Here is a 22,455-nt window from a genome sequence, read left to right as displayed (position 1 = left end):
TGTGGGTCCTAATGACCCAGTATAGTAACGGGGACACTGCTGTGATAAGTCGTCGTCCTTAGGATGAGACCTAAAACTGAGGTCCCGACTCTTTGTAGTCCCAGGGTGTTTCTCGAAAAGAGCAGGGGTACACTAAGTACACCGAAATTTTAAATTTATAACGAAATCTTAACCCATAAAGTTCTGTAAAGTACATGAAGGCGGAAATGAACAGAATGAAGCACAGCGCGGAACTACAATTTTCAATTGTATTTTCCATGAGGACAATTGTAAGCGACGGACTAGTTTTCATTTAGTAAAAACATTACAGGGAAGAAGAAATGAAGAAGCTCAATTTGTTTTGATGATTGTAAAACATAGTCTGATGAACAAAGAGCACATTTTCAACTATGTACGCGTCTGGAACTGAGAGTTTGATCAAGCAGGCGAGGTAAACGTCAAAGACTTTCTAAATTGTTCTGTAATGCACCCAAAAAGTTAGAAAATTTAGTAATTTAGCTACTTTAATTTGGGAAATGGGTAAAACCAGAAAAGACTGGTGGTGTATTTAATGTTTTTTTTCTTAAAACACCTGGGAATGTTAAAGACTGTTGAGGGGAATCCTTCGGTTCTGATAATTACGAAGGAATTTTAATTAACCCGTTCCGCGATAGAGAAGCATTTTTACAACACAATAATCCGGAAAGATTGGTTTAAAGAAACACCAGATTAAATTACGTGATTCAGAATTACAGCATAAACACAACGACGATTAAAGTGGCCTTTCAATAAAATCAATTAAATAAACATATTTTCCTGTTAATTCAGAAAAGAGGAAATACTAATTTCTTTGATGTAATTGTGTTCACCGTTTTGGTTTTGCATTTTCTACTCTTGTTAATTTGTGAAATTTAAAACGTTGTTGGCGTCTCTTTTTTAGGCGCATACATTTATAATACAGTAAATAATGTTTTTATGGCTCTACTGTATATCCAGTTTTGAGCACTTTTTGGTGGTTTAATAGTCCAAATTTACATTAACGTGTTTTAATTTAGAACATAACCCAAATTGCAACTATATATTTTGGGATGTTGTGAAATATCTAATTTTTCTGTAGTAAATACTGGCGTTTTGAGCATTGGTAGGCTATTAATTTGACGTTCAGTCTATTATTTTCTTTATTGTCCAGGCTTGAAAAAACATTATTGGAAAATAATAGCAACGGTAAAATATACTATAATTACCCTAATTATGTTCAGATGAATTATGGATTATATAGTGATAAATATATCGAAACTATATAAATTATTTTGGGCAGTACTGTCATCTATGGTTTTACAGTAGTTCTAAAAACAGTTTTAACCTGTCAGTGTAGGTTTAAAACATTCTTTACTCTCAGTATATCTGGTTTCTCTTCGTTGTATCTGATTCTAGAACAGCAGTATTTGAATAATCCAGCCTACGATTCGACTTCGGAGGTTGGATTATTGTGATTTTGAAAACCTTGTTTTAAGCAGTTCCTTGACAGTTCACAATTGACAGTTGCATTTGGAATGATAGTTTGTTCAAATTCAGACATAGACCTTAAAAAGTCAACTGTATCTCGGAACTGGTTGCTTAGTTACTAGTTAAAAGTAAAATGTAATGTAAATGTTAAAACCAAAAGGAATATTATTGTAACATGTACGAGATCATGTAAACTAGCATTATGCTGACATCAGCTGGACAGTTTTTTTCTTCAGTTTCGGAACCCTTGAAGATAGTTGTGTAATATTTTCAAATTGCTTGACCTTATTTTGCTCTGAGTTAGCAAAATGTTGGATAATGTGCGCATTTTTGGAGCTGACTGGTACTTTTTAAAAGACAATTTTCTTTGTTAAAATATCATTCTGTCCTCTGCCATTTCACTGTAGTTTTGATCCCATTCCCATAATTTAAAAAAGTGTGTAACAATGTGATGAAGGTGAATACTAAGTTGTTGGTTTATTTATTTTTTTATTAGAGTCTGGTTAATGTGAAAGGTAATGGCTTCTAGAAGCAGAGCAATGTCCAACTGCTTTCCCTTTTGAGTTGAATAGTGTTACAGTACTTGTTAAAATTATATATTGTCCATTGAAATGTCTTTAGTGTATAAATAGATATATCAGTAATGTTTGAATATCTCAGTCAGTTCTTACAGTTTTTTTGTACAGAGATATCCGGGAGGAAGAACTGCAGAAATTCTACTTCCGTATCTCCAGACTCCTTCATAACAAAGACTATGGACTTGAAACCATTGATTCTCTGCAGAGACTCTACCTTATTGTCTCTTCAACAAAATATGGCAGGACGTAAGTATAAACCACACATTTAAATACGTTTTTTCATTAATTTGTTCCAAAAGAGACAGAATTGTCATTTTATAGTATTTATTTTAAGTAGTTTGTGAAAAAATCCCCGCATGAATGTTGAGCATCATGATGGTGTTGGATTTAGTTCTTTTGCTTTAAAGTTCTTAGGTCCTGGGTTCAAATCTACGGTCTCCTTATGGTCTCCAGGTACAATGATGTTTTTCCACTGTCCCAGGGAGTGCTGACTATGTAATGTAGTCTGGGTTGTTTTGTATTGATGTGAATTGTCCATGTGTACTTGTTTGTGTCCAAGTGGCCTGTGTTGGACATGTGTCTGTTCTTACTCTTATACAGTGGTTTTCTGGACAGTCCACGCAAAGCGCTTTACATGTAATAGGGACTCCCCTCCACCACCAGCAATGTGCAGCCCTACCTGGATGATGCGACGGCAGCCATAGTGCGCCAGTACACTCACAACACATCAGCTATAAGTGGGGAGGAGAACAGGGTGATGAAGCCAATTTATAAATGGGGATTATTATGAGGCCATGATCAATAAAGGCCAATGGGAAATTTGGCCAGGACGCCGGGTTAACACCCCTACTCTTTTCGAGAAACGCCATGTGAGTTTTCTGGGAGAAAGTTGGGACCTCAGGTTTACGTCTCATCCAAAGGACAGTCCTTTTTACAGTATAGTGTCTGCATTGGGGCAAGAGAACCCACACAGACTGTGACTTGAGCGCCCCCTAGAGACCCCACTAACACCTCTTTCAGCAGCAACCCTAGTTCTTCCCAGGAGGTCTCCCTTTCAGGTACTGACCAGGCTCACACCTGCTTACCTTCAGTGGGTTGCCAGTTGTGTGTTGCAGTATGATATAGCTGCTGGCATGATTTAATAATTTCCTTCAATACATTTTCTCCATACAATATCCATGCATTTTACAGCCGCTTATTCCAACACAGGGTTGTTGGGGAGCGGGTGCCTATCCTGGCAAGCAAAATGGGTGCAAGGCATGGTGCCCCCCTGGACAGGATGCCAGTCCATTGCAGGAAGACACAAACACAGACATGCACACACTCTCACTTAGGGCCAATATTTCCAGAAGCCAGTTAATCTACCGCCATTCTTTCTGGACTGTGGAAGGAAACTGGAGCACCTGGAAGAAACCCATGAGAACATGGGAAGAACATACAGTCACCACACAGATAGCACCCCAGGTCTAGAATTGAACCCAGGGCCCCAGCACTGCAAGGAAGCAATGGTGTGAACTGGTACATCAAGTGTTACTTAGAAAGAAAACCCTTCAGTTTCAGTAGTTGTTTTTTTGTCTTTATGAATGTAGTCTCCCTCAGGATGTTCTTGAGAAACTACAGTCACTGCTGTGCTCTCCAAGCACCTCAGAGCAGCTCCAGGCCCTGTCCTCTGCAATTCTTAGAGAGAGTCTGCCCTTTGATGTGGAAGGTCTCTCTGTGGACTTTCAAGATGGAAGGACAGTCAGCTACGTAGCCACAGTGACACTGACACAGGTAAGTTTAGACAGGCTGTCAGATAATCTTGATTACTTAGTGTTGTTTGATATCATGTGATTAAAAGGACAAATTTAATTTGTCTTTCACCAACAGGCTAGGAAAAAGGAAGAGGTGTGTACTTTATTACACCGCCTTCTGAGGTGTCTAGAGCCACGACAGCCTGAAGGTCAGGTTTCACGCCATCTGCTTCCCATCCTCTCAAAAGCCATGAGCCTTTTACCCGAGATCTTGACAGAAGGTGTGCATTACTCTTTCTTTTGTGATTTCTTATTTATTAACACAGAGATTTAGAAAAACTGTTAGGAATACTGTCAGGTTGTATGGTATTGTAAAAGGCAAGAAACCAGAAATGAGATTGCTCTCCTTTACTTTTCAGATATGTGTTTTTTAGAATACGTAATAATGATTTTAATTGCCATAAATCAGCATGTAATGCATTTTGTGACAGTTTCAAGAAAGATCCCCGCTTATGTTTAGAATACTGGATTTACAAAAAACACTGCCTTAGCCTTGTAATACAGGGAATCCCTCTATGTTTAATCGTTCTGTATTCCATTCCAATCTGTGCAAAGCTCTGAGTTTACATTTTAGTTGTTCAATATGTGTATAGAGTGCCATACATCTATGGTTTTTGAGACACTGATTGTAATGTTGTGAATGCAGAGCATATCAACCTGGTCAGCAAGAAGCTTGTAGACTGGCTGTGGTATACCAACATTCCGCAAGGGGCGTTCTTGTATTCCGGAGGTTTCTTTACTGGCCCGAGAAACCGACAGGTAGAGTAAGACCCTTGCTTCCAGTGCCAGATGTCTGCTGCTCCATTGAACCTACAGTAGTATGAATTATCTGCATGAGGGAAGGTTTTTAGCTAAGTTTTTTTGTAGAGGGTTAGGATTATGGTTAGTGGGAGGCAAGGCAGAATATTTCTATGACTTAATGTTAATAATAAAATCTAAAAAATGTAATATTTGAATTTATTTTTATATTTGTTAAAAATATGATTCACAATAGAGAGTCGTGAGATTTGTGTTCTCATAGGACTAAATGCTGTCTAAAATATATATACAGTATACTTACAGAAGCGAATTATAATTGAATCTCTGAAATGGTCTACAAATGTATATATTAATCAAGCTAGTTGATGGGATAAGTCAGTTTTATAATACCATATAAATTATCATTTACTTTGGGTTGATATTTAGACAGCACACACAAAAGACATTAGAACACAAGACTGTTGTACTGCAGGAGGTAACCCTTTGTCTGTGTCTCTTGAGCCAGCCTGCTCCAGTCACAGAGGTGGATGGCGAAGTAGCAGCAGACTTCTTTACTGTACTGTGTGTGGGTCAGACCTACACAGAGGACCAATGGATGAGCATGTATGCCTTCTCTATGATAAGGAAGTGGCTACTGTGCTACAACAGTGATGGGAGTGGAAATGCAGATGCAGGTAGTGTATAGAAATCAAAAAGACCTGCTTAGAACTACATTCTGAGTGCACTGGCATGGAAAATACAATACCATGTTTTATATTTTACTTCTAATCTCAATCTAATCTCTGAACCCCCACCCCGAACTCTTTGCAGAAAGAGAGATCTTGGTGAAATATGATGAAATTTGTGAATTGACAGAAATAGATTGAGAAGTCTGGTTAAAAGGGGGTTGTGCAACCCTGAATCATGGTGTTTGTGTTATGTACTAATGTCAGATTCTGTACTTTCACCTAGGGTTGTCAACATTCAGTATGTTCTTGGTAATAATTTATATATCAAGACTAAGTTACGACAGAAACAATGCCTTTTTTTCATCTGTAGACTGCACACTCATATGTGAGTTTGAACAGAAAGAAGTGGAGGTTTGTGCTAATGAAATGAAATTTCGTTTTTAACAGCACAGCATAAGAAAGTGTTGTTCTCAGAATCAGTACATCACGGTAAGTGTGTGTAAAGTTTAGACAAACATTTTGAAGCAAGATTTATGTTGTGCTTCACATTAATTCCAAATCTTTTTCCTGTTCTTCTATTTTGCATGTGCTGCCCCTGATATTGACATTTGAACATATTTGCATATTGTGCTAAAGGTTGATTACATTTTCAATGTTTGAATCAAGTGTTAAAAAAATGCTTGCCTGCCCAATGGCACAGTTATTTACATGCAACATTAATTATAAAAAGATGATTTTTTTCCCTAGTGTTTCTCTATGCACTTGCTAAATTGAACTTGGAACTATTTTTCCATATATGACCTATCCTTGTGCACACACATGTAAGTTGCAACAGTTAGGACACTTGATCAATTTTGAAATTGACTGCTCCCTCATTGGAAAGATCTTGAAAATGCTTTCTGCGTTTTCTATGCTACATGTTGTACACTTTGACTTGCGTGGTTAGAAGTGCCATAGGTAACACTGTGTCTTGTTGCATGTGATGCAGATGACCGGTCTGAAGTGGATGGCTCTGTCGTGTCCATAATCTCCACTAGCTCTACTGCCAGCCGCCTGCTTCTTCCTAAAGAAAGACTGAGAGAGAAAGCCTTCGAGTACTGCCACCGGCTCATCGAACAGAGCGACAGGAGTGAGTGCTGATGACATTTACACATATCTTTGAGTTTGCCTTTTAACGTGCCGGTCTATAGTCTTAATATACTATAGTAGTATGATAATAATATACTTAGTAGATGATAATTAAAATTGTTTACCATTGAATATTCCTATTAGGTACTTATTGCTGCGGCTCACTTTGGGAATATTTTTGGCTTTCAGTTTTAATGCATTTGCTTCTTTTTCTCAGAGGCCCTGAAGAAGTCCGATACAGAGCTGCAAAAAGCTGTACGTACACAAGCATGAAATACATCATTTCCATACTTCTTTGGGGATATGAATCTCAGGGTCCAAACTGGCTGTGCAGTGTTGCTTGAGGTCTTAAATCTGGTTTCTTACAAAACAGCCATTTTATTTTGCATTCAGTTAAATTAAAAATGAATAAACATTCCTCATGTAAGTGATGGTAATAATGTTTTAATGCCATCCTTAATTGTTAAAATGTATTCTGTCATACTTCAGAGGATTATATTGTGAGGTAAACAATTGTCCATGCCTTCTCTGCTTAGCATTTTATCAGAATGACAGATGCGTATATTGGTCTTAAAACTTTGGCATTCCTATCCTTTGTGACTGCAGTTTGTCAGAACAGCGTCTTAAAAACAAGTCAGACTGCTTCCTTCTCAGAAGCTAGAATTCGGGAGGCTGAAATCAAATAAAATGTAAACTAATATAAACCAAACACCTTCATACAAGGGAAAACTACAGAAAAAAAAATCTCTCTTGATGCACATTTAATTGAATTACAAGAACCAGACTTATCTTAGATTGATTTGGTTGTTAATGACTTTCACTACCCTAAGATAAGGGCAACGCTGTTGTGCTGTTGATTAGTTTTAGACTCGTAGCCAGCAGTTACTTTATTTCAGCGCATACTAAGATTAAATCAATTATTATTAATACTACTACTAATAATAATAATTAATGTGTTTGACAGGCACTTTCTTCTAAACTGACTTATGCAGTATTAATTATTTACATAGAAACAATTGTAATTGTATTGCAAAAGAATTCAACTTAAAAAGTAAAAGAATTCTCAAAACAGTGCATAATTTAATCTGTTAGCCCATGCTGTTTTTAAGGTGCTGAAATAACTGCCCCACGGTCAGCAATGAGTGATCTGTGTGAATGTTTCACTGGGTTGAGCAGGTGTGGTGTTTCTCCTTTGCATGCAGTGCATGATCGAAGCAGTGACAGTGATGGATATCATCTGCAGAGAGGACCCCTCGTTCGTGTACCGGGCCTTTCCTTATGTCAAAGCTCTCTATGGCAGGGTTAGAAGAGACCTGGCTTATTCTCGAGTTCTGCTGCCAATTGCACAGTTCTATCTCAACCACAGTAAGTCCTCTATAAATCAGCAACAGAGATTTCGTGCTCCTGAAACCCTTACGTTTTCTTTTTTAAGGATTGTTAGATGCTAAATCTGTTAATTATGCTGTAAGTTGAATGTTGTTGCTTTGTTGTTTGAAGGAACTGTTTTATTGCTGGAAGTGCACAGGAACATAAAAAGGCATCAGATTCTGGTGTTGGCAAGCTAAATAATCTTGCTTCAGCAGCTGGTGTTTTACCGGACCCTTCATTTATTATGCACTTGATCATTTTAACACAAAAACCACAGTTTGAAGTGAAGAAAAAGATCTCTGTGTTACTTAGGCAAAATATCTCAGCTCTTTTCCTTAATAATATACATCAGTGTATTATACAGGCAGTGTACATGGTTTAATGAAAGTAAATTTTATAGCTTTAAAAGAAGGTAAACCATAAATAACCAATGACAAAAAATACTTTTTCCCTCTTTTCATTGCTAAAGAATCAGATTGCTAGTGTCCTGTAAGTAACATAAGTTGTGGATATCTGTATTACAAGTAATAGAATACTGTTGAAATTGTGTGCTCAATTTGTTCAGGTTAGTTGAGTTAAGAAAAACTGCCTTTTGCCTATGAGAGAGTGAAATTCTGTGCTCTATGGTAATGAATGATGTGTTGTCAGGTGAGACGGCAGCAGTGGACTCTGAGGCTGTATTCCGGGAGCTCTTCTCCATTGTCCCCAGTGAGCAGTTCCAGGAGCCCATGCTGGCTTTTGAATTCACTCAGTTCTGCAGAGCCAATGTAACTGTACTCAGCGAGAGTGTGGCCCTGTACAGGCAGAGCTTCCCAAACCTCTTTAAGGTGAGCTCTCTGGCACCTGTATAATTATTAGGGCTTCTGCTTGTGCTTCACATGTTTAATCATAGACACCTTTGAACTTCAGTGGAGATGTTTGAAAAACTGACTTATTATTATTATAAATAATATTTTTATTTATAAAACTCCTTTCCAAACCCAAGCATGCTTTACATTATGAATAAAAATATACAATTCCGTTACATCAATTTTTGATTTCTCACGTAGTGATAGCCTTACAGTTAATGATTGACATAGTATATACTTGGAATTGCCTTGGCATTATAGCACTATGTAGGGAGGCAAAAAAACTGAGCTACATGAAGTTAAATCTAGTATTACACCCATTGTAGCTTTCCAATGCACAAAAATGTCCTTTTTTTCTCCTCTCTCCAGTTCCCCAGAATGGCAGAAGCAGTGGTTAAATGTAGAATCTATCTTCCCTATACTTTCAACCAGTTATTATATACTCATATATATATATACTTCATATACATAAAATGTTCGCTCTATTTATGCATGTATGTTTTAGGAAAATGTAAGTATAGGGGATTTCTATATTGAATACATTTTCTGGTAAATTATGACGACTGATCATGAAACATTCAAGTGACTTTAATTGTTACCTAAGCCCTAAATACCCTTATTACTGGGAAGTTTGATTGATTGGGCAGAGGCGATGAGTTGATTGAATCTGTTAATTGTCAAGCCTAATTAAAATCTAGAAGAGGGGGCCAGTATGCCAACAGAATAACACTTCTGTGCCATTAGTGTGGTACAGCTTGGAGAAGATCACCTCACTTGGAGTGGAGTCACCAACAGTGGAGTCAAGTATTTTAGCCATGACACATTTTTGAATTGGTGGACCATCATGGTGGACATCAGAAACTGTGGTGCAAACATGCAGAACAATATGTTACTTTTGTGTACAACAGACCAATCAATGGACAGGTCCAAAAGTCTGGGAATGGTCTGTGCAATTCTTTATGAATTGCATCTAGCAGTATTCTTTATACAGTATATGTACAGCTTAGTATATGCTGCAGAAAATCACAATTAAATGTATAGTTGCTGACTAAATTTACAGTTTTGTCACCTAGAAATACTAAATTGTAGAAATCAGGTATTTCATCTTATGAATAATTTAATTTTTAATTATTATTATCTACCATCTGATAGGATAAATGTTGTATAACATAAATGATAAAATTATCATTAAACTATTATCCTAGAATCACATCAGATTTTAAATACAAACATAGCATATAAATAATTAGTACAAAATGCATGCTTAGTAAAGATGCAACTTTGTAAATTAACATTTTTCTGCTTTTCTTTAACTAGTTTCTTGCCTGGAACAGCCCTGCTCTCATCTCAGAATATGTTGAGCTGCTTCCTTCCCTGCTTGTTCCTGAGAATGCCATTGAGATTCTCCATTCTCTGCTGGACCTGCCCTGCCTGACTGCAGCGATTGATATACAGCTCAGGTGCTGCAGTTCTTACTCTGTCATGGGTGCACTTTACAGCAGTACATATCATTTACAAGTCATAAAATAATTTGCAGTGATCTACTTGGTGTGTATGTATTTATACACTTATAAGAGACCTATTGTCAATGACAAAGAACAGAGCATGGTAACAAAATGACAGACCATTGGACTGTTTGGTATGTACCTTCTTCTTTAGTGACGCCACCATGATCAGTTTTGATTTGATCAAATATAATCGGTAATTTGAACTTTGAACACTTGGAATTATGATGAGAACTACATTGCTTCTCTGGAAGGATCAGCTACTCTTAGCATGTTCCTTCATTTTTTGTTTCAAGTTTAAGCATTGGTTGAAAATTCAAGCATAGTGCCAAAAGTAGATTTTTGCCCTCAGTGTACACCCATAGTGAATCTTCAGTATTGATTGACTTGGACTGAAAAGAATGATGAAGACCCTGCCATGCCAATACAGTCTGTCCTCTGGAGAGGAAAAAAATAATTGAATTTCAAAACAAAGGCAAAAAAAACCCATGAAAGCAATGAAAACTATTGATGTTTGGTGCAGACACTTTGCACTTTACCTGTAAATAATTGCTGCAGTCACATTCCCGTCGGCTCACCCTGTCTCCAGGGGGTGTGTTTATTTTTCTTTTTTATTGCAAGCAGTGTGAAGGTGAAGCCAGCACATTCATTAAAGACTGAGGTGGGCTGCAGAAGGTGGTTTTGAATTATTCCAGCTCTGTGTCTGAAGCATTTCAGATATCTGTCAGCTGCAGCAGCTGCCATGTTGACGTGCTGCTGATAAATCATGTATCCGAAGGACCCAGCAGTCCCAACAGTGACAACTCATTGCAGTGGCTCTGAAAGTTATCTCCCAATTTGTATTGACCGTTTAGTTTAGTTGGAAATGTACAGATGGTTTGCAGTCATGGCAGGCTGGCCACTAGGGGGCATCTGTTCTGCTGATTTAAAGCCAGAAACAACTGAAATACACAGTCAAGAGTTATGCAGTGCTTTTAAAGCTGTTGTTTAAATTTTTGTTATAGTTGGTTACACATATCAAATGCTCTGATCCTTAGTACATTTTTTTAAATAAGGTAATCTACTCAGAGGTGGATAGAACAGCTCCTTATTTAATAAAAACAAGAGTTGTATTCTGCGTTTGCTAGTAGGTAATATTCTGTGTGATTCACAGGTCACCATTGTCTCCAAGGTCAGACAAGTTCTTTCTGGATCAGAGTGTGAAGGTATCTAGTTCAATGGAGGCATTCCGACACCCCAGCTACAGGGGCATGTTTCTGTACATCCTGAGGACAGAGGCTGGGACTGGAGATACCATTGACAGGTACTCCATCAAGACCGATCTCAGTAAAGGCTGACTTGAACTCTGCAACAGTAATAGTTGTAGTAATATTGAACTAACCATGTTGTGAGTATTGGAAAATCTTAGGGTACAATTCAGTTCTTGCATTTGTACTCCTGACCAGCAAAACAGAATCACTTATTATGGCTTGGTTGCCTATATATATATAACATTACTTTATTAACCCTTTACAATTTCTTGCATTAGGAATTATCTTTTCACATACCCCAGCTTGCTCTCCATGAGACACACAGACACACAGATAGGGAGAGAGCCTGGGGTCAGAGCGCAGGGTCTGCCATTGTACAGCGCCTCTGGAGCAGTTGGGGTTAAGGGCCTTGCTCAGGAGCCAAACGGAGTAGGATTCCTCTGCCGGCTGCGGATTTGAAACGGCAACCTTCCAGCCACAGGCGCAGATCCTTAGCCACAGAGCCACCGCTCCGCCCCATATCACATGAGAAATAAATTCTGTATTATCAATTAAACTGTTCCTATGCAATTTGGCTGTGATCTCTGTTTAAAATATCATTTTCATTATTAGGTGAACTGTATTGTTAAACTGTTGCTCTGCATTTGTACAAAATTATAGGGAAGCTCACTGACCCCTATCGCTTCATAAATCAGTGGAGTCAGATCTTGGCTGGAACATTAGGCTTTGTATTATATTGTTGTGGTAGCATCTGTCAGCTGTAAAGGGCCTGCCCTTATCTGAACTATAGCAAAGTGTCAGCTCATGTGTCTCTGTTAATGTAAATTTTCATGTTTGTTAAAGGCCGAGGCAGTGATTTCTGCTTAGGCAACTTGACATGTAAAGTGAAGCTTGAAAGAGGAAGTACCACTGTTAGGTGGACAAGACATTTATAGGGTGATGTATACTACCTTTCAAAGGCACAAAGCTGAACAATTTTATATGAGTTTAATTTTTTTATTAGACTTATTAATCAATTGTTTTTTTATTCGGAGATTAAATGGGCTTCATGAGATACTGTCCGATGTGGCTGACTGCCCACGCGTTGTGCAGTGTGCTCAAACAGTTCCTGTGCTATTGAACATCTTCTTCAACATTGTTGCTCAGGTAACACATTCCACATATATGTATTAAGCATTCAATGAGGCACTTGGCTTTAAAGTTTAATGTCTTTCATGTGTTGTGATGTATAAAGCACATGGCCTTCTTATACTTTATGAAAAAAGGGAGATGCACATTCTAGAAATGATATGTACTACACATATAAAGTTATTTTTTTAGAAATTTCAAATAAATTTAGGGATTCTGCTAAAAACATAAAATATTTAAAAAACAAAGTGATATTTTTTACTGTGTGCTCTTTCTTGAATGTTTGTTTTCATGTAATTAAACTAACTGCTGGATTCAAGAGCTGCTTAGGCCGATGGGCCATTCTTTTAAGTACCTCCCTCATCATTTAAGTTTACAGGGTATATTTGTTTTACTAATACCTGACAGTTTTGCTGAAAACTGTGAAACGGGTATATGATTGGTGAAGACTTTGAAATGGGTATATTGCTCTTGTCAAAGCTGATGTCTCATTTAGAAAGAAATACAGCATGTAAAAGTTCCTTTCTGCTTTGTGTTGTATTGGTAACAAATAACATCCTAACGTGTTTTCCAGAAGCACTAGCTGGCAGACGGCAGTGTTGTTACAACTAATGGGCCAGAGTTTATCTGATAAAGCTTGTTCTGAGCTATGTTGAGATGCCAGGCATGTCAGTGTAGATGGATTCTTATACACTCATCAACCCAAGTTCTTTCAGTCGAATTAACACTGTGCACTTGCAAGTTACAAAGTCTGCCTAAGGACATTATTTTTACATTTCACCAGAACATGACTATTTTCAAGTTTACTTGAATGATGCTTTGTGTTAACTGGTTGAGAGACTTCCTTGTTCAACATTGTTGACATCACATATATGCTAATTGGCCTCATTTTACTTCCTATTCAGTTTGGCAACAAAAAGTTAATCAACCAACTTGTCCTAGTCTTACTGGAGAGAAGCGGGCTGTTGTTCAACATAAAAAACTACAAGACTGAAGTACAGAGGTGAGGAGTGGGATTTAATAAAAGAAAGTACAGTGGTATTTGATGGATGTTTTGATGATGATGACTAGAAAAAGTTTATTGAGTCATTTTATTTCTAATATTCTCAAATGAGATACCTGATATGCAGTGTAGAAGTATAGAAGAAGTCTATAAAAGTATTTGGTTGCATTTGTTATTTTTAGTCAAATTCTTGTGATCTGTTGTCACTCTTTCTCTTTTCCCTCTTTTAGGGTGTTTAGCTCCCACTTCTTAGTGCTGTGTAAACTGCAACCGTCTCTTATTGTGGAGTGGTCTAAGGAGCTACTGGACTTCACAGGTACCACAGGGAATATATACAGCAAGGAAAACCTCTACACCCATGTGGTAAGAAACAAATTGCACTAAAGTGAAAAAGACACTGTTACTCTAGGAAGAAGTGTCAGGTGAAGTGTCAGTTATTAAAATCCAAGTTAATTAGTAAACTAACCAACATGGACACTTTTAAAATGGTCTTTTGAATCTAAGATGATTCTTCTGGTTACATATATGATGATGTTATCCGGTCAGTCGGATCCGACTCTCGACGATTGTATAGGCCATCTCTCGCCACACTTTCCGGTCTTGGACTTTCCCTTTCAGCTGTTATACCTAAGCCAGTGTCTGTTTTGATGGCGTCGAGCCACCGCGTTCTTTGGCGGCCTCAGGTTACATATATAGTGTAGACAAAATCTTGAAAGAAACTGCTGAACTTGGAAAACATTTGTCATACATCTGTGATTTCAGCTGTGAGGGCAGATAGACCAAGAGATAAATAATGAAGCAAAACACCCACCTGGGACTGGATGATGCTTATGTCACTGAATTTGTGCCGAGTAAGCAGCAGGCATTTCATTTTTTTTGTCCTTGTTTTCTGTAGGTCTGGGCCATTGGTGAGTATCTTTCCGTCTCTTATGACAAGCGGTGCACTGTGGAGCGGATAACCCTGTTCTTCGAGACCCTGGAGGCTGTGCTGTTTGAGATCACACAGGTGCGCCAGTCTGCCAGTCCCCCTAGGTTCTCCCCAAAAGTCATCACCATGCTGATGTCCACCTTGGCCAAGCTGGCATCACGAAGCCAAGACCTCATTCCCAGGTAAACTAAAAGGATGTAGTTATGGCAAGAACTCTTAGGTGAGGAGTTTTATAGGCCTCCAGTTGAGTGCTTAAAAAAACCTAGTCTAAAATCCATGTTGATTGAGATGAGATTTAATTTATTTTAATGTATTCGTAAAATCTTGGTATATAGAAATCTTTAGTGTTTTGCAACAGGACTCAGACCTTTCCTATGGTAATTGTGAAATTACACCATGTTGTGCACACATTTTGTATGTTTTATTCAAAATCCAATTACTCAAACCAAAGATGTCTAAGAGTAAGATAAGGTAAAGTAAATGCCATCTAAACCTAGAGAAAAATATAAGTATGTTGAGTATGTTAAGTATTCTCAGCCCTGAACTCAATATTATATAATATTTTTGTAGAAATTGCAGCCATTGTTTTTAGGATTATCTGTACCAATTTCTATACTGGCTTAGTGCAACATTTGCACACTGATTTTGGGAGAGTTGTATTTTTATTTCCATTTCTACAAAAAAAAAACATAAATAAATAGACACTTAATACATACTTATTACCACTCTCTCAAGATGCTAGTGGATCAATCATAGACAGCAGTTTTCCAGTTTTTCTACATTCTCAATAGGGCTCAACTTTGGACAGAACTTTGAGTGACTCAAGCACATTCACTTCCTTATTCTTAAGCTATTCCAAGTTGTGTTCGAGTTTTATATCTGAAGCAGGATTTGTTCTAAGAATGGCCACAACAATGAGAATTATCTATATCATAATGCTGCCACTACCATTATTGACGGTAGGGATGGTTTTGACTGAGTGATGCACTGTTTTGGGGTTGTGTCAGATGTAACTCTTTGCATTTAGACTAAAAATCCTTAGTTTTCTCTTCTGACTGCAAAACATTTTGACACCTGCTTGTATTATCAGTTAGGTTCTTTGTTTTCCAACCCCAAGCCAGATCTGAGATGTTTTTTGGTTTCATACAAGCCCCTTTTGTGAAGTGAATGGGATATTGTTGACATTTTCTCACTGAGCTCTTTAACAGGTTCAAAGTTGCCATTTCCTTCACAGTGGCATGCCTAACCAGGTTCCACTGTGAATTCTACAACTTAATGATTTATTTTTATACTACTTTAACTTTTAAAGTATTACACCTGTGATGAATTGAGCACAGTTGTTTAATTACTGTGCAGCAAAATAATTGTGAGTCATAAAGCTTGTTTGTAGTGTATATTCTTGTTTATTATTGTTACAGTTTTTTTCCTGTAGTAATGTGACTAAAGTGATTATAATAATAAGGTGTATGAACATTTGTAGTTATTCATCAAAAAAACTATGGTGGACCAGTGTTTTACTTCATCTGATAATGCCAGGAATTGCATACAAATATTTGTCTGAAAAAAGCTAGTGTAACTGATGATTTAATGAAAACCTGCCATTTTATATATAGTAATTTTGTACCATTCAGGACTGTACGATTCTTTCTTCACAGTGGTTCTTTACTTAAAATGGAAAGTAGTTAAGCTGTGTTTTATGCCTAATGAGTGCCACACTTTTTCTTATATTACGAGCTGTGTAGTCATTAACGATTGATGAAATGTTAATAGCTTTCTAAAATTAAAAACTACCTGTTGAATAAGCATGCACGAAACTGACATAAATTATATGTAATTATATGCGTTTCTTTAAATATAACATTTTCACTTAAGTAATATACAGTGACTTTACTGTCAAAGAATGGGAGTTCCTAGTATAGTAATTAGAACCCAGATTCCCATTTTGTAAGACAAAGATAAGTGATTGCATCCAAAGACGTTTTTAACTTGTGTATAGCCTTTGAATAATATCTGCGAATTAGTAATAGTTGTCTGAAAAATATGTGGCGGCTGTCACATACCTGAGTTTTTTTTCTTTTTTCCCACTAGGGTGTCCTTGTTCCTTTCCAAGATGCGATCCTTTGCATGCAGTGCTCCAGTCACCTCCTGCTACAGTGAGGAGGATATTGAGGAAATCCTCACAAGGGCCAATGAACTGATCAACCTGCTCAAGCTGCCCAGTGTGGCCCAGTTTGTCCTGGCACCGTCGCCACAGGGGACCAGCCCTCGGTGGCACAGGGACACCAACACTTGCCTGCCCCTTGCCATGCGAGCCCTGAGTGAGGTGCTGCAGAAGGGCAATGACCTCCTTCCTGCATAACAAGACTGCCTCGTCTGACCGCACACACCTCATTAAGGCTGAAGGATATGGTTTGTAACATAAGTATCGAGGATCCCAAGAACCAGAAATCATTAGCCAGTAGGATTTTTACTTCCGATTGCAGTAAATCAAACAGACATTAAGTTTTGAAACAGGTCTGTAAACAGAAAGGTAATGACATTGTGGTGAAGTGGATATAGTTAAATGAGCTGGATGAAGTATTGTGGAATTATTGCTATAAAGAGAAACTAGAATAAACATTTTCTCTTTAAAATGTGCTCTGTGGTCTTATTGGTGTAAAACAGGTCCATATAATTTGTTCATTTCTCTGTTTCTTTCCCATTGGCTACAGCCATAAATGTTTAATACATAAAGTTGTCAAAATGAATGCTAGACAAAAAAAGATTATTTTGAAGGAATTACTTTATTTTCCTATACACATTTACTACCAAGCCATGAGTTATTTGTAAAAGTGATGTCAATAAAACAAATTACATTTCATCAGGGATCCACATGGAGTTGCATTAATTCCATATGTTTATTGATTGTGAAATACATATCCATCACTAACAGAAGTAGTAAATATTTACTATTTTGATAACGTTTATGTTTATTCTTGCATTTATTGTGCCAACATTTGTGTGTACAGTACATTGTTTAAGTGTCCTTGAATGATATTGTATGTTATAAAATGTGCTGCTTGCAAATGAAGTCGCCTGTGCAGATATTAAACAGCTCTTCTTGCCACAATTCTAAATTCAGATTTATTTTGTGAATATATATTTATATCTTGCAAATGTATTTCAGTGTTTACAATCATGACTTTTGAACTCCAGCCCTGGTCTGTGATGCAGTTTAGGTTGTGAGCCTGGAAGACAGTAGATGTTCTTGCACTGATGGCTTTACAACACAACTTTTTACACATCACTTTTTTTTGTGATATAATACTCCAGCATCAAATAATCAGCACCAAATTCACATTACAGTTTCCAAATGTGTACAGCACAGTCCTGCATTACATTATATAGGTTTTTAGTAGACTTCTGTGATTCTGTAAAAATAAAGTATTGCCTTATTGTGTTTGGGAGCAGCACTTTGCCAGGGCACCTTGGTACCTTTTTAACTGTTCTCTGGTGTGAGGTGAGGAGAGGAGATACGGAGCGTGTCACTGGTTTTCAACATGATGAAGCACTGATTTTCTGAGAGATGTCCAGATCTGACTTCGCAACAAGAAAACGCAGTCTGCCGCCTCCTAGTCTGATGAGGTCTACCGCACTGTGAAGAAATGAAAGCATGTGTCAGATCAATCTATTTCCTTGGCTTTGATACCGAACAAACAAGAATCTGGACAGAAGCGTGCAATACAGGTATTCTTTTTTAATTTTACATTTCATATAAAGGTGCTCTGTGTCAGTCTGAAAGTAAGGAGCAGTGGTAGCATCACAATAAATTTGAATTAAAAGAAACAGCTATCTGGAGGATACAAATTCTTAGACTGAACCCCTAACAGATGAGTTCTTAAGCACCATGTCTTCAGATTAAGAAATAAGTGACCTCTGATAATCTGCTCCAATGAGGCTAGTTCCGTTCACAGCCAGGATTCTGTCCCCGATACTAAGTCGTCCATCAGCTGCGGCCGGTCCATCAGGAATCAGGGTTCTGATGTAGATTCCAGGGGAATTGAGTGGAGTATGCTAAATAATGGGAAGAAAATATCCATACAGAAGTCTCTGCTCATTTTTGTGTAATTGTTTTTTTTATAAAAACCACAAAATAAAAGAATTTACGCATCTAGTAGAATACATCACAGTATGTATCCGTGTCAGAAGCGAGCCACTTATTCCTAGTTGGGCATTGTAATTCTTAAGGAGTCATGTGGTTACAGTGCTCAGTTTATCCTATTAAAAAAAGATAATTCAATGCAGAAGGGCATGTGGCTTCAATGTTATCTTTTGTTTTATAGCCCAAGAACCGATTATGGTTTCATTTATTAAACTGATCTTAAATTGAGGTTCTTTGCTGCTCTTCTGGTGTCCAAAGTTATTTTGCTTGACTGAATCTTGCTGTTTGTAGGTTAGCATTAGAATAGAGAAGAAATGCCTCCAAGGCCCTAAGAATCAATATTATAATACTGATATTCCTTTATAAACCAAAGGCCCTCAAGCCTTCACTGCTCTTTCATTTACATATTTAAGTCTTTATAGGATTTGATGGCTTTGCATCTTTTGAAACTGGACGTGCTCCATCTTCTTTGTTCCAAGTAAAATTGTTGAGCTATAATGGTGGTTTAAATAATTTGCCAGTCATCACAAACCCTACAGGACAAAACACAGTACTGGGCTTTTTCTCCAGAATGACAACTGATCTTAGGGTATATTTAATAAGAAGTCCCTCTAGACATTACAAGGTACTTCCCAACATGCTCTTATTATTGCTATACAAGATAGCTGGTCTAAAATGCTGGTTCGTAAATATGAGCAACAGAAAAACTTTATATTAGTTTAACAGAATCATAAACATTAAGATTAGTCATATTAATTAGTGCCTATACAGTGCCTTCCAAAAGTATTCAGAATCTTTAGGCTAAATCATATTTAGTTGCTTTACAGTTTGCAGTTATACCTTGAAGTACTATTTGTTATATACTATACATAATCCATTCCACATCCTCATAACAAAAAATAAATTGAGAGAAAAATGGAAAGATCATGATTGCATACTGTAAGTATTCAAACCCCTTGCTGTGCTAAACCTAAACTTTCAGTTAAAGAATTACTGTAATGAGCCACACAATTAGTGGCCTCTGCACAGTTAATAGTGGTTTAAATTATTTTAGAGTAAATAAACCTTTATGAAATCCAATAGCCAATCCAATAGTTGATCAGCAATTTCCTGAAAACCCCAAAGCACCTAAGTGAAAGTTTATTCGTCATCGAAGACAAAATTTGAGTTTTTTTTTCTAAACATCTTACATCTGAAGAAAACCCAACACAGTCACTGCCCCTGCTCTCATGCATGTTGGTGGCAGCATTATATTTTAGTTCTGCTTCTCATCAGAAAGGACTGGGAATCTTGTCAAGACTGATTGTAGCATAGATAGAGCAAAATACTGGCAATTCTTAAGTGAAAACATGCTTCAGTCCTAGAACTGGGATAAAAAATTATTTATCTGCAAGACAATGGTTAAAAGCACAATTCCAAAGCTTTTCTTTTCCACTGTAGTTGCTTAAGAATAAGAAAGTGAATCTTCTTGAGTGGCCTAAAGTCCTGCCTTCTACTGAGCAAATCCACCAAGATAAATGGCAAATAATTGCTCCATGCTGTTGTGAAACCAAAAACACTGGTGACTGTAATATTGGCAAAGGGGCTTCCACCAAATAATCAGTTCACAGATCTGAATACTAATGCAGTCAACATAGTTAATTTTTGTCCTTATTTATTTTTTCTGATACTGTTAAGTCTGTACATTTAATGTAAGATCAATCTTACCATTAGCAGTATTCAGTCTGAGCATTTAAATATTGATTAAAATGTCTCAGTAGGTTGGTACAATTCTAGCAATGAAGAATCGAGCCACCACAAATAAAAGGGAAGCACAATACATCAGCATTTGATCATCTGCCTGAGAAAATGATAGCATTTATAATGAAGGGTTTAAGCTTTGTTACATAAAAAATATTTGGCTATGGAATTTTTCAGAAGAATACTAGTGGAAAATGAAGTGCATAAAAAGCATATATGATACAGGTGATGGAATGCAAGTCAAGAAACAGGTGGCAGTACAGCCACCAAATCCTAGACAGACCATGAACTGAAGTAACTTGAACTATACTGACAAAGAAGCAGGAAGGAAAAGGTAGAGAAGTACTGTTAGCTGAAGTTTTCTAGAACTGAATGGGTGAGAATGGATACCAAGCAGAACTCCAAAAAGAAGAGGATCTATCAGCTACATTCGCAGGTAGAAGAGTTTTCAGAGGAAAGATGGCTGACACCGCACCAGATGGACACCAATGGAGAAAGGAGCAAAGGGGGGAATAAAAGGGGTGATAAAGGGAATAGAACCCATCACCATACCAGCCAGGGCAATGACCAGAAAATAGGCACTGGAGAAAAGGGAGACAAAACAAAAATAGCCTAGTGCCATACATACATTGGGTTGGACGCTTAACCAGAAATAGAAAGAAGGGGGGATGGAGAGAATGGTATAAGTGGAATTGGGAGAAAAGAGACAGAGGGAAAAGGAAACAAAGTGACCACATTAATTGCAGATCCAGGAAGGGTTGATGAAATGAGGAGAAATGAAATAAAAGAGCAGACAGCTTGGCAGGTTCAGAGACAGTTGTTTTCCAAAGGGAAATGTGATGTTGAAGAGCTGCTGTTTGAGAAGATGTGAGTGAGTAACTCCATCCCTGGTTGACATGAGAGCAATGCAGAGTGTTAGAGACAACTGTCTCCACTGAGACTGAATTGCAGAATGATAGAAAAGATGCGTGCAGAATTGTGGATAGCCAGGTATTTATATGTAGGAGAGCATAAATGTGAAATTAGAATTTGACCTAATGCCAAATTTGTTAAATAAGTTTTATTAAGTTTGTAAAAATATGAGCATACTTAACATAAGTTGCAATGTCACAAAATGGGACACCATGGGATGGATCTGAATACGTTTGCAAGGCACTCTACTTGGAAATCATGGAATGCAGCCTAGCCATAACAGTCTGTCATGATTTAAACAAAAGTTGACTGTGAACTTACCAGCCCATCAATCAGTCCCATGCCCAGTCCAAAGGGTCCTTTGTCCAGTTCCACTATAAACACGTAACAGAAATCGTCAGCAGCTGAGCTGTGACTGGAGGAGACTGGGGTCGGGAAGTCAAAGACCCCACTCATGTTGCCTGCATGAGATACAAACACACAGTAGACTGTGCTTGCCTCCTACTGCCACAGTTACCCATACTTTAATGCAGAGCTTCAGCAGTGAAGTAAAGTTAGCTGAGTAGTCTTTTAAAGAAGTAAAAAGTACTGCTTCTGTATGTGTGCCAAGCTTTAGTTGCCAACTGTCCCTAACCAGATACTTTGAGCCTTCATGTGCTTGCACTAAAGTCCATTCTCCAAAGTAAAAGAAATTCAGATTCAGATGATCAGATTGTCTGAAGGGCTGTAGAGAGTTATTAATATCTTGTAGAATCTGTGAGAGGTAGGACAATGTAATAATAAACAGGCCAAAAGCACATTCCTAATGTAGGTTACTTTACAATAATAAAGAAACAAAACAAATAGTACAAATACAAAATAGTCAAGACATTTTTCTCTAAAATAATAAAGGTGCTATACAAAATAAAGTTTATTGTTACCATTATTGTATTGCAATTCTACCCAACGAAGATCAGAGAACATTTAAAAGCAAAAAGTAGCAATCAATTATTGTTAATTTGTCTCTGTTTAAGTCCATGTTGAAAATCCCATGCAATTTTTTTTAGTGTCCAGCCAATCTGGGGCAAGCAGGCAACCTTAAATGCACTCCTTCAAGTTTTTGTTGTTTATGTTAGAAATACATTCTGTTACTGATAACAATTATAACTGACCTGTAAATATCTATAGTAGTTCAGATGGGTAGCTGCATCAGCATGCGTAGGCTGCAAAGGAACAAGTATT

General features: G+C 37.4%; 2 protein-coding genes across 8 annotated transcripts in view; one reads left to right on the top strand and one right to left on the bottom strand.

Annotated features, from left to right (window-relative positions):
• The first annotated feature begins 49 nt into the window (after positions 1–49).
• On the top strand, positions 50–17,074 carry ap5z1 (adaptor related protein complex 5 subunit zeta 1). Of its 2 annotated transcripts, XM_088612556.1 has the most exons (18): positions 50–430; positions 2,172–2,309; positions 3,653–3,836; positions 3,933–4,079; positions 4,505–4,615; positions 5,121–5,289; positions 5,731–5,772; positions 6,272–6,412; positions 6,629–6,666; positions 7,614–7,776; positions 8,428–8,606; positions 9,945–10,087; positions 11,286–11,435; positions 12,417–12,528; positions 13,416–13,513; positions 13,744–13,876; positions 14,409–14,623; positions 16,530–17,074. In XM_088612556.1, the coding sequence occupies exons 1-18, from the start codon at positions 390–392 to the stop codon at positions 16,798–16,800; spliced, it is 2,475 nt and encodes an 824-aa protein (XP_088468682.1). In that variant the 5' UTR covers positions 50–389; the 3' UTR covers positions 16,801–17,074. The 2 variants fall into 2 exon arrangements, with proteins under 2 accessions (XP_088468682.1, XP_088468683.1); XM_088612557.1 differs by lacking the exon at positions 5,731–5,772 and having other exon boundaries at positions 51–430.
• A 131-nt stretch (positions 17,075–17,205) lies between these two features.
• The window catches only part of radil (Ras association and DIL domains), a 67,075-nt gene continuing 61,825 nt past the window's right edge, over positions 17,206–22,455 (bottom strand). For 3 of the 6 annotated variants that reach the window (XM_088612549.1, XM_088612550.1, XM_088612553.1), the window contains 3 exons: positions 21,556–21,695; positions 18,355–18,494; positions 17,206–18,075 (listed from right to left, as the gene is read on the bottom strand). In XM_088612549.1, coding sequence (XP_088468675.1) covers positions 17,976–18,075; positions 18,355–18,494; positions 21,556–21,695 — 380 coding nt within the window. In that variant the 3' untranslated portion in view covers positions 17,206–17,975. The remainder of the gene's footprint in view (positions 18,076–18,354; positions 18,495–21,555; positions 21,696–22,455) is intronic. The other 3 variants (XM_088612552.1, XM_088612551.1, XM_088612554.1) reach the window with 3 other exon arrangements.

This window comes from Lepisosteus platostomus, chromosome 19 (genome assembly GCF_059453375.1).
Source record: "Lepisosteus platostomus isolate fLepPlt1 chromosome 19, fLepPlt1.hap1, whole genome shotgun sequence".
Lineage (NCBI taxonomy): Eukaryota > Metazoa > Chordata > Actinopteri > Semionotiformes > Lepisosteidae > Lepisosteus > Lepisosteus platostomus.
Note: the sequence above shows the minus strand (reverse complement) of the source record. Positions and strands in the feature narration are given on the sequence as shown.

Coding starts and splice junctions, on each gene's coding strand:
- ap5z1 (XM_088612556.1), top strand. CDS start 390: ATGTACGCGTCTGGAACTGAGAGTTTGATCAAGCAGGCGAG. Junction 431..2,171: donor AGTTTGATCAAGCAGGCGAG/GTAAACGTCAAA, acceptor TTTTTTGTACAG/AGATATCCGGGAGGAAGAAC. Junction 3,837..3,932: donor CCACAGTGACACTGACACAG/GTAAGTTTAGAC, acceptor TTTCACCAACAG/GCTAGGAAAAAGGAAGAGGT.